The following is an 18,740-nucleotide window of genomic DNA, read 5'->3' on the forward strand; positions in this document are numbered from 1 at the left end:
CGATTGTATTTTTTCATGACTCGAAATAAGGTGTATAATAAGGTGTGTGTGAAATAAGGTTTCATTTAGTTATTTAAATATTTTTGGTAGTGTTATTGGAATATTAAAAAGGTTTTATAAATGTCATTTTAATGAATACGTATTTAAAAAAAATACTAATTGTCATAGTCGAAAAACAATCGATATGAATCGATTCTTACCGATAAGATTCATTTTGCCAACACTGAATTGAGTGTTAAAGACAGGAAGTTGTAATTATCACATAAAGTAATATTTAAATTGGATTTTTATAAAGGCAAATTGATACAAAGTTACATTAAGTGAATACTTTAAAAATTAATTAAAAAATTTTGGCAAATTCATATTTTCATTAGCAGCTTGTCCACGCCAGGCCAGAAATGAACATTGTCCTTTGTCAAGTGCATGAATACATGCATCAGTGTGTGTCTTATTGTTATGAGTAAGTACGGTTCCTTGGGATCGGTATGAGTGCATCACATACAGGGACCATGGTTTTAACTCTTAAGAGTACATCGCAGGATATGTATTAAAAACAATGCTACTTTATACTTCTTCTACTGCTACTTTATTCTAATTAATTATCTGTTACTTGTGCTGTTAATTACAATTCTCAATCCGTAAATAATTTCTTCTTTCTACCGTGTTCGTACTACTGTCCTCGTAAAATCATCGTAACCGATTGTTGTAATCGGATTACATGAACATCACTCGAACATGTATGTCCATTTGGACATATCGGAATGGCACGCTTTGACGATCAACTTGCTGTATCTACTCTAATCCATATCTGTGGTCCGCTCACTAGAAAACGGATATAAACATACTTAAATATTTTTTTTTGTAAATACAAACTTATTATACATATTAACACCCAGACCCATCACAGAAATTAAAATTGAACCAAACCCAAACTTGATGCGATTGTGTCGTTTTATTGCGAATTACCTTCCAGCTCCATCATTAGACCCCGATTACTATATAGAATTAAAATACTCATCAATACAAAACGAACGAGCCCAAACTCGATGCATTTAAGTCGTTTTATTATAGAGTTCCTATGGCCACCTTCAAGCTCCATCATCAGATCAGCTCCATGTCATCATAATATTGCATGGTCATCCAAATCACGTGTTTGCGAAATTTCAGCTTAATCGGTTGCCTGGAAGCTTAGATTAATAAAACCTAGATGGATAGTCTTCATACAAACGCTTCGTCAAGAGTGAGGCAAAAATCTTATGTCATTAGTACTCTTTTATGCTCTTTGGTCATTAGTGTCAATTTTGTTGGGGAGTGTAGACAGTGAAGGCGATTTTCCCTATAGTAGGGAAATTTTTAATACGTTTTTAATAATTTTATAATTAACAAAAACAAAACGCATCATGTACTTACTTATTTATTGAATTCAAAGTACCTACCTAATAACAATAAGATAAATCGACTTAAAAGTCTCGATTTCATAAAAAAGGAAGTGTATTTGTACGGCGAACAATTGGGAAATAAATTTTCTTGTTACTGGTATCATTCCCGTATTTAATTTTTGAAAGCCAAATTCAAGCAAAATACGCGTCGAATCGTAGTACTTACTTAAGAAATGTAACACTGGTCACTTTCTTTGTTTTTCTGATGTATTTTAGACACCCTTTCACAGCACAAACCGTTTTAATTAATTAAAATTCGTCGGACGTGTTTACCAATTTTTCACTTTGACAGTTCATGTGACGTTTACGGGTAAGCCGTGCCGGCTCCCTAAAAACTGCCTCACCTTTCGTGCACTGACTATCTATCTAGGTTTTATTAATCTAAGCCTGTGGGTCTAGTCAAAATGCCATCGCAAACCAATGTGAAGTTTTCACTAATGTCAGTCGCCGCGTCACCAGTGATTCGATTCGATCGGAAAATGGCAGCCAAAATGCACATTGAACCACCAACGACGCGGCGATATAAAAGTTCATTCAAAATCGAATAAAAGTTAAAAAATGTCTATGACTTTGCGATTGTTTTTACTTTTTCTAGCTTTTTTTTTTAAATTAGTTTCTTCCTTCTTTCTGCTCTCTGTTTACGTCTATGCTTCGCTGTCAAACTAGCTGTCAAAACGACATCGCGATACGGATTTGTCAAAACAGCCTTAGGGTGGGTTGCACCATCTTAGTTTAACTTTGACAAACGTCTAAAATCTGTCAAACTCCATACAAAAAACACCGGTTAACGTCATAGTTACGTTTAAAGTTAGGTGGTGCAACTCACCCTATTGGTTTTCGATCGAATCCAAGCTTATCACCGGGGTTTTAGTAATCGCAATGAAAATGGCGGGTGTTGCGATTCGATTCGATTTTGATTGAGTCTTAAATGCATGTTGGCTAAGCCTTTGTATGGGAAATTTCAAACCAGTCTTTCGATTATCGATAGGTAGGGCTTTGCGATTCGATTTTTTGCCGTTTGACTAAGCCTTTTTTGTTATCGACCTCTTTTGCGATTTGTTTATTTGTTTGCGACTGGTTTGCGATGGGTTTGCGATTTTAAAGTGCGTTTTGACTAGACCCGCTGGAAGTGGGTCTTAATTCAGCTTGCAAGATTCCACCCATACAAATATGAGCCAGTCACTGTAATATGACGTCACGCGCATAAAACGGCGGGCCGGCCGCCGCCCGCACTTTTAAAATTCAATATCTTGGAAACTAATTGACGTATCGAAATAATTCTTTCACGTGTATTTTTTATTTTTAACAGAGAATACAGAAAGCTAAAAAACAAAATTAGTGAACATTCTTCATTTCACGTGAGTCGTGAGTGAGTGACCCTTGACTTTTATTTAAAAATTGTATTTGTGAACTTTCAACGTTCTCAAACAAAATTAATAAGCCTCCTCAACGTTCTAGTAACTATTGGAAATAACGCGACGATAACATTTTTAGTTTAGGTATTCTTTTTCTGTAATTATTAAGTAAGCATTGAGAAAAAAGCTAGCCGTATGCTCAAAGTATTTCAAATTAATGATAAACCCAAAATAAATCATTGATCGTAGTTGTTAAATTTCGAGACGGTGATTACCTGTGGTGATTACTCTTTGTTAACAACTCTCTGCCTGTCTCTGTCTCTGCCTTTGACATGACGTGTGGCTATCATTCATTCATTCCTCAATCAAATAAATCACAGATATGGATAGATGCAGCATGTGTCAAAAATTGTATGAAGCCCAGTGGGTAGACACTTCTCATTCAAAAACTAGTCTCTATATGTAGCAATTGATATACAACCTTATCCCTTAAGCAATAAAGTGCATTTTGGATTGATTTCACTACAGCAGGGGAACCCGCGGATCAATACCACCATACTAAAAATAATTGTTAGTGTCCTTATGTTGGTAGTATTGTTAGTTTGACAAATGAAAAAAAATGTCTGTCAATTGAGTTTGAGTTTTTAACCGGCGAATTGATTCGTGTGAAGTTATTTTCTCAGATTTGGTGCAATATTACTGTAAATAAACTTTTCTGTCGTTTACGTTGAGTTGATTAAGTTCCTCCGTATCGGGCGTGATAAAGTTTGCTGTTCAGTGTTATGTTTTTTGTGAGATAGAGACTCTTTTAAATAAGCTGTGTTTCAACTTCTACAGAAGTTTAAACTCTTATTTACTTTTCTGTTTAATGGGTATGTTATCTACTTACTTGAAATATTAGATCTATTACAAATCTATTATTCATTAAAAACAACCCTATGTGATGAAAATGTAAATGTACTTTCAAAACTGGTAAATGCATGAACCAGGGCATTGACACTGGTTGGAGAGAAATTATAGGCTTTGTTTAATTAATACCTATTTCATTTTAGGCTTCTACTGATAATGGAGAGTAGAAACAACAAGAAGTGCGTTATTTGTAATAAGAGGCGAAGTCGTGGTGGATCACCCTTACTTTTGAGTAGGTTTCCTCTGGATTCTGACCGGTAAGTTTCTAATAACACTCATTTATTACAAGATAATTTTACTGATTGTGTAAACTTAAAGGCTGGGATTAATATTTTTAATCATACAGTAAATAACCATAACCAATTTTTAATTTCAGTATTTTGTTTCGTACTCTGTAAATGAATTGCATAACAATACTAAAAGAAATTAGTTGATGAATAAATTTCAGTTTGTTATTCTTTTTCTTTTCTAATAGGTATTTCTTATTTCAGTTGTCGAATGTGGGTTAAAAATGCTGGCATAGAAGACTTAGCATATGTACCTATTGAAAAGTTACACCAACTGAAGTTTGTTTGTGGTGGGCACTTCACTCCTGAATACTTCAATGCCAAAGGAACTCGGCTGAAGAACTCAGCTATTCCAACACTGGAATTGAGCAATCCCATCTTGCCAGATGAAGTTTTGACAGAGTTTCCTCTTCATGTAAAAGACTCCAATAAAGAAAACCTCAAGACAGGTATGATGATGACTTCAATTATTTTTTTTAAATTTAATTTACTATCAATTTTTCTGAATTATTTAGATGTCTTAATTAATTTTCTTTGGTTTCCAAAACAAACCAACCGAATGCAATTTAACAAGGTTCTTTCTTTGTAACCACAAACATGTGTTGTATGCTTATCAATAAATAATATATAATTTCAATTATTAATTATATCTATACTTTGTTACAGTTCTTTATGATCATTCATATTGCATTCCAAAGAAGTCAAATCCAGTTGAACGAGGTATGTTTATCTAAAATTATACTAATAATATAAAAAGGAAATATTTAATTGTTTGTTTGTATTTGATCGGCTCCGTAACTCGAAGCCAAGATAGCCTAAAGTGCGGGTTAGAACCCCACAGCTTGAATATTGTAGTAAACCCACTCGTAACACAATTTAGCTTAGAATGTGTGTTGAGTTAGAGGGACTTTAGTAATTTGTGTAATACAAATTCTTCAAAAAAAGTACCGGACCAATTTGAAAAATTTTAGGCAATCTACATTAATTAGCCAGGTCAGCTAGTTTAATAATATTTATAAGCTAGTAATTTTTAATGTGAGCAAGACATGTACTAGACTGATTGTACCCTAAAGTTGGGTAAGAACATGACATTTTATTACCCAATTCACATTTCATTATCTGCTTTCAGTTCCCCTTACAACTACAACCAAACAACTAAATTCAACATGTTTGGGAGCTGTGGATATACCAGATTCTGGTATTTCTGCGAAAACAACTTTTGAACCTCTTCCTTCTACTTCCAATGCACCAGAACATATGACCTATAAACCCATTACTCATGGTAAGTGTACAAACTAATTATTTACCTTCTAAAATATGCCTTCCCTCAAACTAAAGAATGCCACCCTGGATGCGTTCTGCAGTCTGCAGTCAGGTCAAAATGAACTTATATGTACAACATTCTAGGTTTCTGTACATTTTATATTAATGCTATTTGACCGTGCGGATACGAACAAAGAACGCAAAGCACACGTGACTGATTGCCTTATCACGACCACTTACAGATTGTCTTGACATACCCGCAGACCGCATCCAGAATGCAGAACATTAAAACCTCTAAATGCCTTTAATTTAATATTATGTCATTGTTATTGAAGGTGGGCCCACACTTCATATTTTATGAGAAGAGCTATCATTATCCTGTCTTTGCATTTTTTTAAAACTTGATAATGATTGATTGATTTGGAAATAATATGTTTCATAAAACAACAAAATAAATTTTAAACTAATTTGCATATTTATAATATTTCAGATGATAAAAACATTTGCCATCAAGATGCACAGGCAGAAATATTAGTCCACAGTTATAAAAGACCTAAGAAAAACATTGAAATGAAAGGTAAGATAAAACATCCTAATTTAAAAAACTAAGTAAAATTGCTGATTAATTAACCAATATTCAATTCAATTTGCTTTAATGTTGTTTTTTTTACTAATGGAAATGTTTTTATTACAGACACTTCATCAACATTTACAATTAAAGAGAAGAGGCTTTGGCGACAGTTACAAAATGCAAAAAAAACAATAAGGAATATAGCGAAGTCAAGAGTGAATTTAGACAAGTTAGATTCGGAAGTGCTGACATCGTTAGTAAAGGATGTAGTGCAGAATAACAAAAAAAAGTCACAAGGAAAAAGGTGGACTTTAGCCAACAAAATATATGCTTTGGCTATATTTAAACGGTCCCCTAAAGCATACCGCTATATGCAAAAGCTGTTTACGCTACCAAGCACTAAAACGCTCCAAAGGATTTTAAAAAATATACCAATGGAGCCTGGTATAAATAAAAATATAATTGATATGTTAGAGGCAAAAGCATCAAGTATGCCAAAGGAAAATAAATATTGCTCGTTAATATTTGACGAGATGGCGTTAAAGAAACGGATAATTTATAACGAAATTGCTGATAAAGTGGATGGCTACGTGGATTATGGAGAGGGCGAGAACATGGGACGAGAAAAGAAAATTGCAGACCATGCGTTAGTGTTTATGATACAGGGTGCTAAACATAAATACAAACAATATATTGCGCACTATTTTGTGGAAGGCACAATATCAACAGCAAAACTGGCAAAAATTATATCGGACATCATCAAAAAATTAAAAGAAATCGGATTTATGGTTCTAACAACAGTTTGTGATCAGGGATCTACAAATATAGGAACTCTTAACATGTTAAAAAGAAACTGTGGACAAGGCATAGATAGCAACTTTTTCTCTGTAAATAATGACAAAATTTTTATAATCTATGACATCCCTCACTTGTTCAAATCATTACGAAACAATTTCTTTAAAAGTGGAAATATGTCTTTCGATGGAAAAATTGCACAATGGAGGCATTTGGTAGTTGCAGAAGAACACAACAGAAATTTTTTAAATTTAAAAAAACTGAATAGTACCATTGTAAATCCAACATTCAAAACTAAGATGAGGGTGAAGTATGCTGCGCATGCTCTGAGTAATACCGTGGCAGCTATTTTAAAAATGATGGCATGGAAAGAAGTTTTTGCAATCAGAAACTTCTTTCCATTGATACAGCATTTGTGATTGAACAGTTAGATAAACTATTTGATTGTACAAATGGTCCATCATCTTTAAATGACGTAAAGAAAGGGATCCGGGAAAATGTTTCCACATCAAGTAATCACATTGAGTCTTGGACCTTTTATACTGATAAGTTAAAAACCATAAAATTTATAACAGCAGAAAACACGATACTAAAAAATGTTAAATGCGTAAAGGGATATCAAATATCTATCAAATCCTTAAACGATATTTGGGAAAAGTTAAAGAATGAAGGGTTTAAATATATGAACCTTAGACAGTTTAACCAAGACTCTCTGGAAAACTTATTTGGAATCATTAGGCAACACAGTGTAACCAATAGAAATCCCACTATCACGCACTTTACTGCAGCGCTTAAAACAAGCATGGTTACTGGGCTGAAAGTGCCTCATAGCAGAAGTGCTAATTGTGAAGCAGACAACAATAAACATATGCTGGAATATAAAGACATTTTAAAAACTAATTTAAAAACAACAGAAATAAAAATTAATGTTCAAGATTCCACAGACACTGAATTTTATCCTGTGTTGTCTATCCCGGACCCTGAAAACTTAGAACAGCCCATTGAAAATTTGTGTAGCCTTGAAAACCAACCAGTAGTATATGTAAGCGGGTATTTAGCTGCCAAACTATTACAGAACAGTTCTTGTTTAATTTGTGAAGAGTGTTTGAGCGTGAAAACTCCTGTTGACAATGATTTGTATGCATATATATCTCTTCGCGAATGGTGGCATGATAAAAAAAGTCTCGTTTATCCAACAATTCAATTATGTACCACCGTAAATGAAGCTAAACAATTTTATCATGACCATATTGCCGACCAGATATATATGGAAAATGTTGGAAAATTCATTTTCTTAATGTTGAGTACAAATTGTAATTTTAGTTGGTTTAAATGTCAACAACATAATAAAGAAATTTATGATAAGATGTTTAAAATATTAAGTTACCTTTTTCTAAGAAAAAGTTGTAAAATCATTAATGACAGCTTCATAAAAAGTGAAAACAATTTTGCTGACAAAAGTAAAAAAGCACAGCAACAAAGCATTGAAAAGTAATCTTGAGGCTGAGGTTCGATCAGCTGATAAGAAAATTAAAGATGTTTATAAATAAAAATCCTATTTTTTCTTAGAAAAAGTTGTGAAAATAAAAGTTTACAAAATTATCATTTCTGTACTTTGTTATAATTTTCAATAATTCCTCATGCCTACAACTGCTATGTCATGTTCAATACTTATTGTAATATACCTATTTTATTTCGAAATAAATAATTTACGTTACAAAACTTCGTTTTACTTACACATAGTATAAAATAAAAATAGTAATCATTAAAATATTGAAGGTTCCTATACTAGATATCGATATGCAATTACAACCCTAGCAAAGTATCGATAATCGATAAGTTATTACGAACGTCACTAATACTGTCAGAAAATAAGGCATTATGTTGGTAGCTCCGCCTGTAGTTTGTGCGGTTGGTAAAGATTTGCGGGTCGTTCTCTAAAATGCATATGTGTGCGTGAGCTCAAAAAATATCTATGGAGTGCCGTCTCTTACTCTTTTATGCTCTTTGATGAAGCCGAGCGTGCCACTTTTTAAACGTCATTAGTGTCATTTTAGCGAATTTTAGTGATTGCCGCAATGTAAAAGTAATCGTATCATCGTACTGCATTTGCAAAGTCATCGAATGATATCGTGTGACTCAATTCGAAAATTAATTAATTCCGATAAAACTGATAATTTGTTAAATACAAAACCAAAAACATCTTTATTTACCTTTTTAAAATAAATTAATTCTTACAAATCGTTAAATCTCGTTATTTTTTTTACCCTACCAGCGTTTTAAGACATAAATTTGTCAAGTGCATGAATACATGGATCAGTGTGTGTCTCAAAGAGCATAAAAGAGTAAGAGACGGCACTCCATAGATATTTTTTGAGCTCACGCACACATATGCATTTTAGAGAACGACCCGCAAATCTTTACCAACCGCACAAACTGCAGGCGGAGCTACCAACATAATGCCTTATTTTCTGACAGTATTAGTGACGTTCGTAATAACTTATCGATTATCGATACTTTGCTAGGGTTGTAATTGCATATCGATATCTAGTATAGGAACCTTCAATATTTTAATTATTACTATTTTTATTTTATACTATGTGTAAGTAAAACGAAGTTTTGTAACGTAAATTATTTATTTCGAAATAAAATAGGTATATTACAATAAGTATTGAACATGACATAGCAGTTGTAGGCATGAGGAATTATTGAATATTATAACAAAGTACAGAAATGATAATTTTGTAAACTTTTATTTTCACAACTTTTTCTAAGAAAAAATAGGAATTTTATTTATAAACATCTTTAATTTTCTTATCAGCTGATCGAACCTCAGCCTCAAGATTACTTTTCAATGCTTTGTTGCTGTGCTTTTTTACTTTTGTCAGCAAAATTGTTTTCACTTTTTATGAAGCTGTCATTAATGATTTTACAACTTTTTCTTAGAAAAAGGTAACTTAATATTTTAAACATCTTATCATAAATTTCTTTATAATGTTGTTGACATTTAAACCAACTAAAATTACAATTTGTACTCAACATTAAGAAAATGAATTTTCCAACATTTTCCATATATATCTGGTCGGCAATATGGTCATGATAAAATTGTTTAGCTTCATTTACGGTGGTACATAATTGAATTGTTGGATAAACGAGACTTTTTTTATCATGCCACCATTCGCGAAGAGATATATATGCATACAAATCATTGTCAACAGGAGTTTTCACGCTCAAACACTCTTCACAAATTAAACAAGAACTGTTCTGTAATAGTTTGGCAGCTAAATACCCGCTTACATATACTACTGGTTGGTTTTCAAGGCTACACAAATTTTCAATGGGCTGTTCTAAGTTTTCAGGGTCCGGGATAGACAACACAGGATAAAATTCAGTGTCTGTGGAATCTTGAACATTAATTTTTAATTCTGTTGTTTTTAAATTAGTTTTTAAAATGTCTTTATATTCCAGCATATGTTTATTGTTGTCTGCTTCACAATTAGCACTTCTGCTATGAGGCACTTTCAGCCCAGTAACCATGCTTGTTTTAAGCGCTGCAGTAAAGTGCGTGATAGTGGGATTTCTATTGGTTACACTGTGTTGCCTAATGATTCCAAATAAGTTTTCCAGAGAGTCTTGGTTAAACTGTCTAAGGTTCATATATTTAAACCCTTCATTCTTTAACTTTTCCCAAATATCGTTTAAGGATTTGATAGATATTTGATATCCCTTTACGCATTTAACATTTTTTAGTATCGTGTTTTCTGCTGTTATAAATTTTATGGTTTTTAACTTATCAGTATAAAAGGTCCAAGACTCAATGTGATTACTTGATGTGGAAACATTTTCCCGGATCCCTTTCTTTACGTCATTTAAAGATGATGGACCATTTGTACAATCAAATAGTTTATCTAACTGTTCAATCACAAATGCTGTATCATTGCAATCAGAAACTTCTTTCCATGCCATCATTTTTAAAATAGCTGCCACGGTATTACTCAGAGCATGCGCAGCATACTTCACCCTCATCTTAGTTTTGAATGTTGGATTTACAATGGTACTATTCAGTTTTTTAAAATTTAAAAAATTTCTGTTGTGTTCTTCTGCAACTACCAAATGCCTCCATTGTGCAATTTTTCCATCGAAAGACATATTTCCACTTTTATAGAAATTGTTTCGTAATGATTTGAACAAGTGAGGGATGTCATAGATTATAAAAATTTTGTCATTATTTACAGAGAAAAAGTTGCTATCTATGCCTTGTCCACAGTTTCTTTTTAACATGTTAAGAGCTCCTATATTTGTAGATCCCTGATCACAAACTGTTGTTAGAACCACAAATCCGATTTCTTTTAATTTTTTGATGATGTCCGATATAATTTTTGCCAGTTTTGCTGTTGATATTGTGCCTTCCACAAAATAGTGCGCAATATATTGTTTGTATTTATGTTTAGCACCCTGTATCATAAACACTAACGCATGGTCTGCAATTTTCTTTTCTCGTCCCATGTTCTCGCCCTCTCCATAATCCACGTAGCCATCCACTTTATCAGCAATTTCGTTATAAATTATCCGTTTCTTTAACGCCATCTCGTCAAATATTAACGAGCAATATTTATTTTCCTTTGGCATACTTGATGCTTTTGCCTCTAACATATCAATTATATTTTTATTTATACCAGGCTCCATTGGTATATTTTTTAAAATCCTTTGGAGCGTTTTAGTGCTTGGTAGCGTAAACAGCTTTTGCATATAGCGGTATGCTTTAGGGGACCGTTTAAATATAGCCAAAGCATATATTTTGTTGGCTAAAGTCCACCTTTTTCCTTGTGACTTTTTTTTGTTATTCTGCACTACATCCTTTACTAACGATGTCAGCACTTCCGAATCTAACTTGTCTAAATTCACTCTTGACTTCGCTATATTCCTTATTGTTTTTTTTGCATTTTGTAACTGTCGCCAAAGCCTCTTCTCTTTAATTGTAAATGTTGATGAAGTGTCTGTAATAATAATAAAAACATTTCCATTAGTAAAAAAACAACATTAAAGCAAATTGAATTGAATATTGGTTAATTAATCAGCAATTTTACTTAGTTTTTTAAATTAGGTATGTTTTATCTTACCTTTCATTTCAATGTTTTTCTTAGGTCTTTTATAACTGTGGACTAATATTTCTGCCTGTGCATCTTGATGGCAAATGTTTTTATCATCTGAAATATTATAAATATGCAAATTAGTTTAAAATTTATTTTGTTGTTTTATGAAACATATTATTTCCAAATCAATCAATCATTATCAAGTTTTAAAAAAATGCAAAGACAGGATAATGATAGCTCTTCTCATAAAATATGAAGCGTGGGCCCACCTTCAATAACAATGACATAATATTAAATTAAAGGCATTTAGAGGTTTTAATGTTCTGCATTCTGGATGCGTTCTGCGGGTATGTCAAGACAATCTGTAAGTGGTCGTGATAAGGCAATCAGTCACGTGTGCTTTGCGTTCTTTGTTCGTATCCGCACGGTCAAATCGCATTAATATAAAATGTACAGAAACCTAGAATGTTGTACATATAAGTTCATTTTGACCTGACTGCAGACTGCAGAACGCATCCAGAGTGGCATTCTTTAGTTTGAGGGAAGGCATATTTTAGAAGGTAAATAATTAGTTTGTACACTTACCACGAGCAATGGGTTTATAGGTCATTATGTTCTGGTGCATTGGAAGTAGAAGGAAGAGGTTCAAAAGTTGTTTTCGCAGAAATACCAGAATCTGGTATATCCACAGCTCCCAAACATGTTGAATTTAGTTGTTTGGTTGTAGTTGTAAGGGGAACTGAAAGCAGATAATGAAATGTGAATTGGGTAATAAAATGTCATGTTCTTACCCAACTTTAGGGTACAATCAGTCTAGGTACATGTCTTGCTCACATTAAAAATTACTAGCTTATAAATATTATTAAACTAGCTGACCTGGCTAATTAATGGAGATTGCCTAAAATTTTTCAAATTGGTCCGGTACTTTTTTTGAAGAATTTGTATTACACAAATTACTAAAGTCCCTCTAACTCAACACCTCATTCTAAGCTAAATTGTGTTACGAGTGGGTTTACTACAATATTCAAGCTGTGGGGTTCTAACCCGCACTTTAGGCTATCTTGGCTTCGAGTTACGGAGCCGATCAAATACAAACAAACAATTAAATATTTCCTTTTTATATTATTAGTATAATTTTAGATAAACATACCTCGTTCAACTGGATTTGACTTCTTTGGAATGCAATATGAATGATCATAAAGAACTGTAACAAAGTATAGATATAATTAATAATTGAAATTATATATTATTTATTGATAAGCATACAACACATGTTTGTGGTTACAAAGAAAGAACCTTGTTAAATTGCATTCGGTTGGTTTGTTTTGGAAACCAAAGAAAATTAATTAAGACATCTAAATAATTCAGAAAAATTGATAGATAGTAAATTAAATTTAAAAAAAATAATTGAAGTCATCATCATACCTGTCTTGAGGTTTTCTTTATTGGAGTCTTTTACATGAAGAGGAAACTCTGTCAAAACTTCATCTGGCAAGATGGGATTGCTCAATTCCAGTGTTGGAATAGCTGAGTTCTTCAGCCGAGTTCCTTTGGCATTGAAGGATTCAGGAGTGAAGTGCCCACCACAAACAAACTTAAGTTGGTGTAACTTTTCAATAGGTACATATGCTAAGTCTTCTATGCCAGCATTTTTAACCCACATTCGACAACTGAAATAAGAAATACCTATTAGAAAAGAAAAAGAATAACAAACTGAAATTTATTCATTAACTAATTTCTTTTAGTATTGTTATGCAATTCATTTACAGAGTACGAAACAAAATACTGAAATTAAAAATTGGTTATGGTTATTTACTGTATGATTAAAAATATTAATCCCAGCCTTTAAGTTTACACAATCAGTAAAATTATCTTGTAATAAATGAGTGTTATTAGAAACTTACCGGTCAGAATCCAGAGGAAACCTACTCAAAAGTAAGGGTGATCCACCACGACTTCGCCTCTTATTACAAATAACGCACTTCTTGTTGTTTCTACTCTCCATTATCAGTAGAAGCCTAAAATGAAATAGGTATTAATTAAACAAAGCCTATAATTTCTCTCCAACCAGTGTCAATGCCCTGGTTCATGCATTTACCAGTTTTGAAAGTACATTTACATTTTCATCACATAGGGTTGTTTTTAATGAAAAATAGATTTGTAATAGATCTAATATTTCAAGTAAGTAGATAACATACCCATTAAACAGAAAAGTAAATAAGAGTTTAAACTTCTGTAGAAGTTGAAACACAGCTTATTTAAAAGAGTCTCTATCTCACAAAAAACATAACACTGAACAGCAAACTTTATCACGCCCGATACGGAGGAACTTAATCAACTCAACGTAAACGACAGAAAAGTTTATTTACAGTAATATTGCACCAAATCTGAGAAAATAACTTCACACGAATCAAATCGCCGGTTAAAAACTCAAACTCAATTGACAGACATTTTTTTTCATTTGTCAAACTAACAATACTACCAACATAAGGACACTAAACAATTATTTTTAGTATGGTGGTATTGATCCGCGGGTTCCCCTGCTATAGTGAAATCAATCCAAAATGCACTTTATTGCTTAAGGGATAAGGTTGTATATCAATTGCTACATATAGAGACTAGTCTTTGTATGAGAAGTGTCTACCCACTGGTGTGTCTTATTGTTATGAGTAAGTACGGTTCCTTGGGATCGGTATGAGTGCACCACATACAGGGACCATGGTTTTAACTCTTAAGAGTACATCGCAGGATATGTATTAAAAACAATGCTACTTTATACTTCTTCTACTGCTACTTTATTCTAATTAATTATTTGTTACTTGTGATGTTAATTACAATTCTCAATCCGTAAATAATTTCTTCTTTCTACCGTGTTCGTACTACTGTCCTCGTAAAATCATCGTAACCGATTGTTGTAATCGGATTACATGAACATCACTCGACCATGTATGTCCATTTGGACATATCGGAATGGCACGCTTTGACGATCAACTTGCTGTATCTACTCTAATCCATATCTGTGAAATAAATCAATGGAAAAATGAACCAACATCCTGCATCAGATAAAATCGAAAAATAAAGTAATTATTTGCAGCAGGTACACAGGAATTGAATTATTTTAATTTTATTCCGAAATCCTCGTCCACCAGGAAGAAATCGAAGTTGGTGAGTAAACAAAAATACATATTCATTTACTATAATTATATTGGAATGTTTTCTAATTTCTCGAATCTTGCCTTTGTTTCACTGTACTTTTAAGTTTTAGTTCTAAAAAACTTAGATTTGATTGACTTGTCTACTTTTTTGAATCAATATATTTTTCTAAATGTAGGTACAATTTTACTGAAGTGACTAAATTTGTTAACATCATCATTCCCTCAGCCTATAAGTCCTGTAATTTTGATGTAGAACCTGAATTAACTTAATATTACGTTAATCACCAACAATAAAAACCATTTACTAGCACCTACAAACAAAATTATAAAAATGTTAAATCCAAAGGCTACGAGAAATAATAATAATAATATAAATAGATTTTTTGGACTTAACCTTGATGCAGATTTCCCCTAATTCTAGCTAGAATCTTTCTATCTAAAACTGTTATTTCCTACAGTAGGAATATGGCATCCTATCACCCTATGCTTGATCATAGAGATATAAATTGTGAAATCGAATCTTATAAGATTTTTATGTAGGTATATCTAGTAATGAAATTATTGGTGTGTCACTTAGTTGATACATTTAGGTCCTTTTCTTTCATATTCATAGATCTTATTATTTAACCTGCTGTTGGTATATAAAATAAAATATGTATGTAAGGATTTTGTTTACATACTTACAAAAATTAAACTTTAAAGATTGATTGACTGACCTCTTAAAAAAAGAAATTAAATTAATTATGTCTGAATTATAGAAAGATTCACTGGGAGACTGGCAGAGAATGCCACCTGGCATTAAGTCCGCCACTGTATTATGTGCAAAAGTATAAACCACTATCATGTGTGTTCATTATTCTCCTATTCTTAATTTCTTTGAAAATAATTCTCATCTGGAGAGATAAAGTTTGAAAAGTGTACAGTATTAATAAAATCATCCAAACTTTAGAAAACAGTGTTTTTTATAGTTTTCTTGTCTTAGGAATGGTTTTTAGTTTAAATGCGCCGAAAATGGGTTCAATACGAATTGTTCCAAAATGTATCAAACAAAATAAAGTAGGTTCATTCAATACGAATTCAAAGTAAATAAGCATTTCGTCCATTTTTACTCAGTTAACTTGCGAAGCGGTGACATTATCTCGTCCCTCTATAACGCGCTCACGCGCCGAGCGACCCCTCGCTATCTATAATGACTCGCTTAGTTGTTGCGTCGCTTTTTCCTGTATTGCAATTTTCGCAATTGCACATTCATTTTTATGTAGTTAAATTGTATTATTAAACAAACCGCAGCAGCGTGCAGTTCAGGACCGTGCATTGTGGAAAACCTTGGAGGAGGCCTTTGTCCAGCAGTGGACGTCATTTGGCTGAAACGAACGAACGAACGAACGATTAAACAAACAGCCAACGTAAGGGACCATGGGGCGCCAAAGTCCGTTTAGCACGAGAGGGCGAGGATATAACGCAACTTTCCTAAAGCTGCCCAACTAAAATAAGTACACTTTTCTGGCTCAAAGCTTCTCTGTCTAACTACACTTATAAAGACATAGAACTCATTGTGATAGACATAGAACACATTGAACCGCCTCTGTGCTCTAGTGGTAAGACCACCTGCTTCAGACGCAGAGGTCCCGGGTTCGATTCCCAGTGGGGGCAGATTTTTCTGTTCGGTTTGGTTGGTGGTAGGGCTTGTTCTACGTCCGCCTGGCTAGCTACCACCATCTTACCTAAGTCTGTCGCCATAACAACAATGTTAACAGCATTGTTGTGTTCCGGCAGTTAGAGGTAAGATAGCCAGTTCCTCCGTGGTTGAGGATTCCGGGTGAAGCTCGCTTCCACCTTCGGCCTGATCGTCACTTACCATCAGGTGAGATACAGGCCAAGAGCTTCCTCGTTGTGGATAAAAAAAAATTGTCTTTGTCTTGAACGTGACCTTATCGTATCTTATATTGAATATTAATTCTTCTGCCTTATGACTTTCCATGTCTCTTCCCCTTATAAAGTGAATTATCTTTAAATACAAACATAATTAATATGTGTCAGTCACCTTACGATAACATATTGATATTAGCACCTGTAACTAGCAAGCAACACTTGCAACGCGTGTCGCAACGATAAATTCGTTAGTCTACTCAAGGTTTCAAAACAATATTTCTATTTCTCTTCAAATTACTGAAGTTTAACTTTATAGATACTTCAGGAGGGCAACTCTTAACGCTAATTTAATAACTAACATCAGGAGGGAGTTCTTAACTTCGTCTCGATAAGAAACCGATTTAAACAAGTCTCTCTCGACTCCATCATTCTTTCTTTGCATTCTGGCGTAAAGGGCAAGAAACTCTGCCACCTTTGTCGACCCTTTGTTTATACACGGGTTAATACATTTCACAAAATGCAATATGTATGTGCAAGCTAGGTCGTTAAAGTCCATGCACTCTTGTCATATAAATACAGTATTTAAATGAAATACCCATCCCATATTATACTTTTTTTGTTAAGGTTTTCCAGTTACGGCTAACAATCCTGCCTGATCCTTCTTATTTTCTTTTGCTACACTAGGTAGGTATTCACCTTTGTTTTTCGTACTAATCTGTATGTTCATGAGCTGACTGAAGTTATAAAATATGTGTATTAATCACCTACATTCCGATATTCTACAATATCCGGTTGATATGTTTATCGAGAATTAGTGATTTTATTTAATACCTATCATAAATATTATGAAGTTTAGATAAAGTCTTAATTAACCCGACAGTTAAGTTTAATTAAGTTACTGAAGCAGCTGGAAGTAACCTATCTATTATCGTGCAAGCAGGTTTTATTTGTGAATTGAAAAATACTGATACTCATGACATAATATTATCTATCATCTGCCTGCTAAATATCGATAACTACTGAAAAGTAGGGTAACTGCGCTAGTTTTCGTCCAATTATCGGAGTTGCCAACTTTGTGATGCGAAATGAATATCTTAAAATACCCTTACACATATGTATCATATGTCATTTTAGTCCTTATATAGTCTACTTTACGTTAATATTATATGACAATAAGTAAATACCACGGGTTTTTTTATAAAAAATATTTTATGCAAAAGAGGCGATTTCACTAGTTTTCGTCCAAAAAAATCAGTTTTCGTCCTAGTGTTAGCTAGTTTTCGACCACTGTGTAGAAAAAAGGGTGCAGTTGAATTATTAACTTAAAACCAATTCTACAATACAGTAACTATGGATTGTGGTATATCATTTGAAAGGTAATTTTGTTAGCTTTCAAATGATATCAAAAAGATTTAAATAAGTTTCTTACTTAAATTTAGGAAAATATTGCAATAGGTCGAAGGACAAATGGACGAAAACTAATTTACAGGAATAGCTAATTTTGGTATTCGTCCAACCCCAGTGCTTGCTCATGACGTCATGGACGAAAACACAACAACGTTTAAAGCTGTTTTTTGTTTTCGTCCACATCTTTTTAACGGTTTTTATGGGTTTATCACTGTTAAAAAGTGGACGTAAACTGAAATGTTTAATATAATAGCAATAAAGATCATATTGGAAGAAAAAACATTTTATTTTGTAGGTCCATTGAAGTAAAATGATTATTAAAAATATTAACTAGGTGTCAGGGTTTCCGTCCACGTGGACGAAAACCAAAATATTGCAAAATTGTTATGCTAGTATTAGTCCACTTAATTATCTAAGATTTCTATACAAAAACTTTAATAAACCCTTAAAATAGTGTTTATTATGCTAATAATTAGACATAACGTGCCAAAAACATTACGTTAAGTAGCTAAAACAGTAATTAAACATACCATGAAAGTTCCCTACCGGCACGTTTTTTTTCTAACTTGACGACGTTTTCCATTCACCTGTGTG

The 18,740-nt window shown here is 33.0% G+C and overlaps 2 protein-coding genes across 2 annotated transcripts in view; one reads left to right on the forward strand and one right to left on the reverse strand.

Annotated features, from left to right (window-relative positions):
* Positions 1–11,527: 11,527 nt before the first annotated feature.
* Positions 11,528–14,358, reverse strand: LOC135088314 (THAP domain-containing protein 5-like). Its single transcript, XM_063983173.1, has 5 exons — positions 13,617–14,358; positions 13,138–13,382; positions 12,863–12,916; positions 12,298–12,451; positions 11,528–11,826 (listed from the first exon to the last, which is right to left on the reverse strand). The coding sequence occupies exons 1-4, from the start codon at positions 13,715–13,717 to the stop codon at positions 12,312–12,314; spliced, it is 540 nt and encodes a 179-aa protein (XP_063839243.1). The 5' UTR covers positions 13,718–14,358; the 3' UTR covers positions 11,528–11,826; positions 12,298–12,311.
* A 382-nt stretch (positions 14,359–14,740) lies between these two features.
* The window catches only part of LOC135088326 (phosphatidate phosphatase LPIN2), a 40,508-nt gene continuing 36,508 nt past the window's right edge, over positions 14,741–18,740 (forward strand). The window contains exon 1 of the mRNA XM_063983184.1: positions 14,741–14,877. The gene's annotated coding sequence lies outside the window, so the exon portion shown is untranslated. The remainder of the gene's footprint in view (positions 14,878–18,740) is intronic.

The sequence above is a fragment of the Ostrinia nubilalis genome, chromosome 1 (assembly GCF_963855985.1).
Source record: "Ostrinia nubilalis chromosome 1, ilOstNubi1.1, whole genome shotgun sequence".
Classification (NCBI taxonomy): Eukaryota; Metazoa; Arthropoda; class Insecta; order Lepidoptera; family Crambidae; genus Ostrinia; species Ostrinia nubilalis.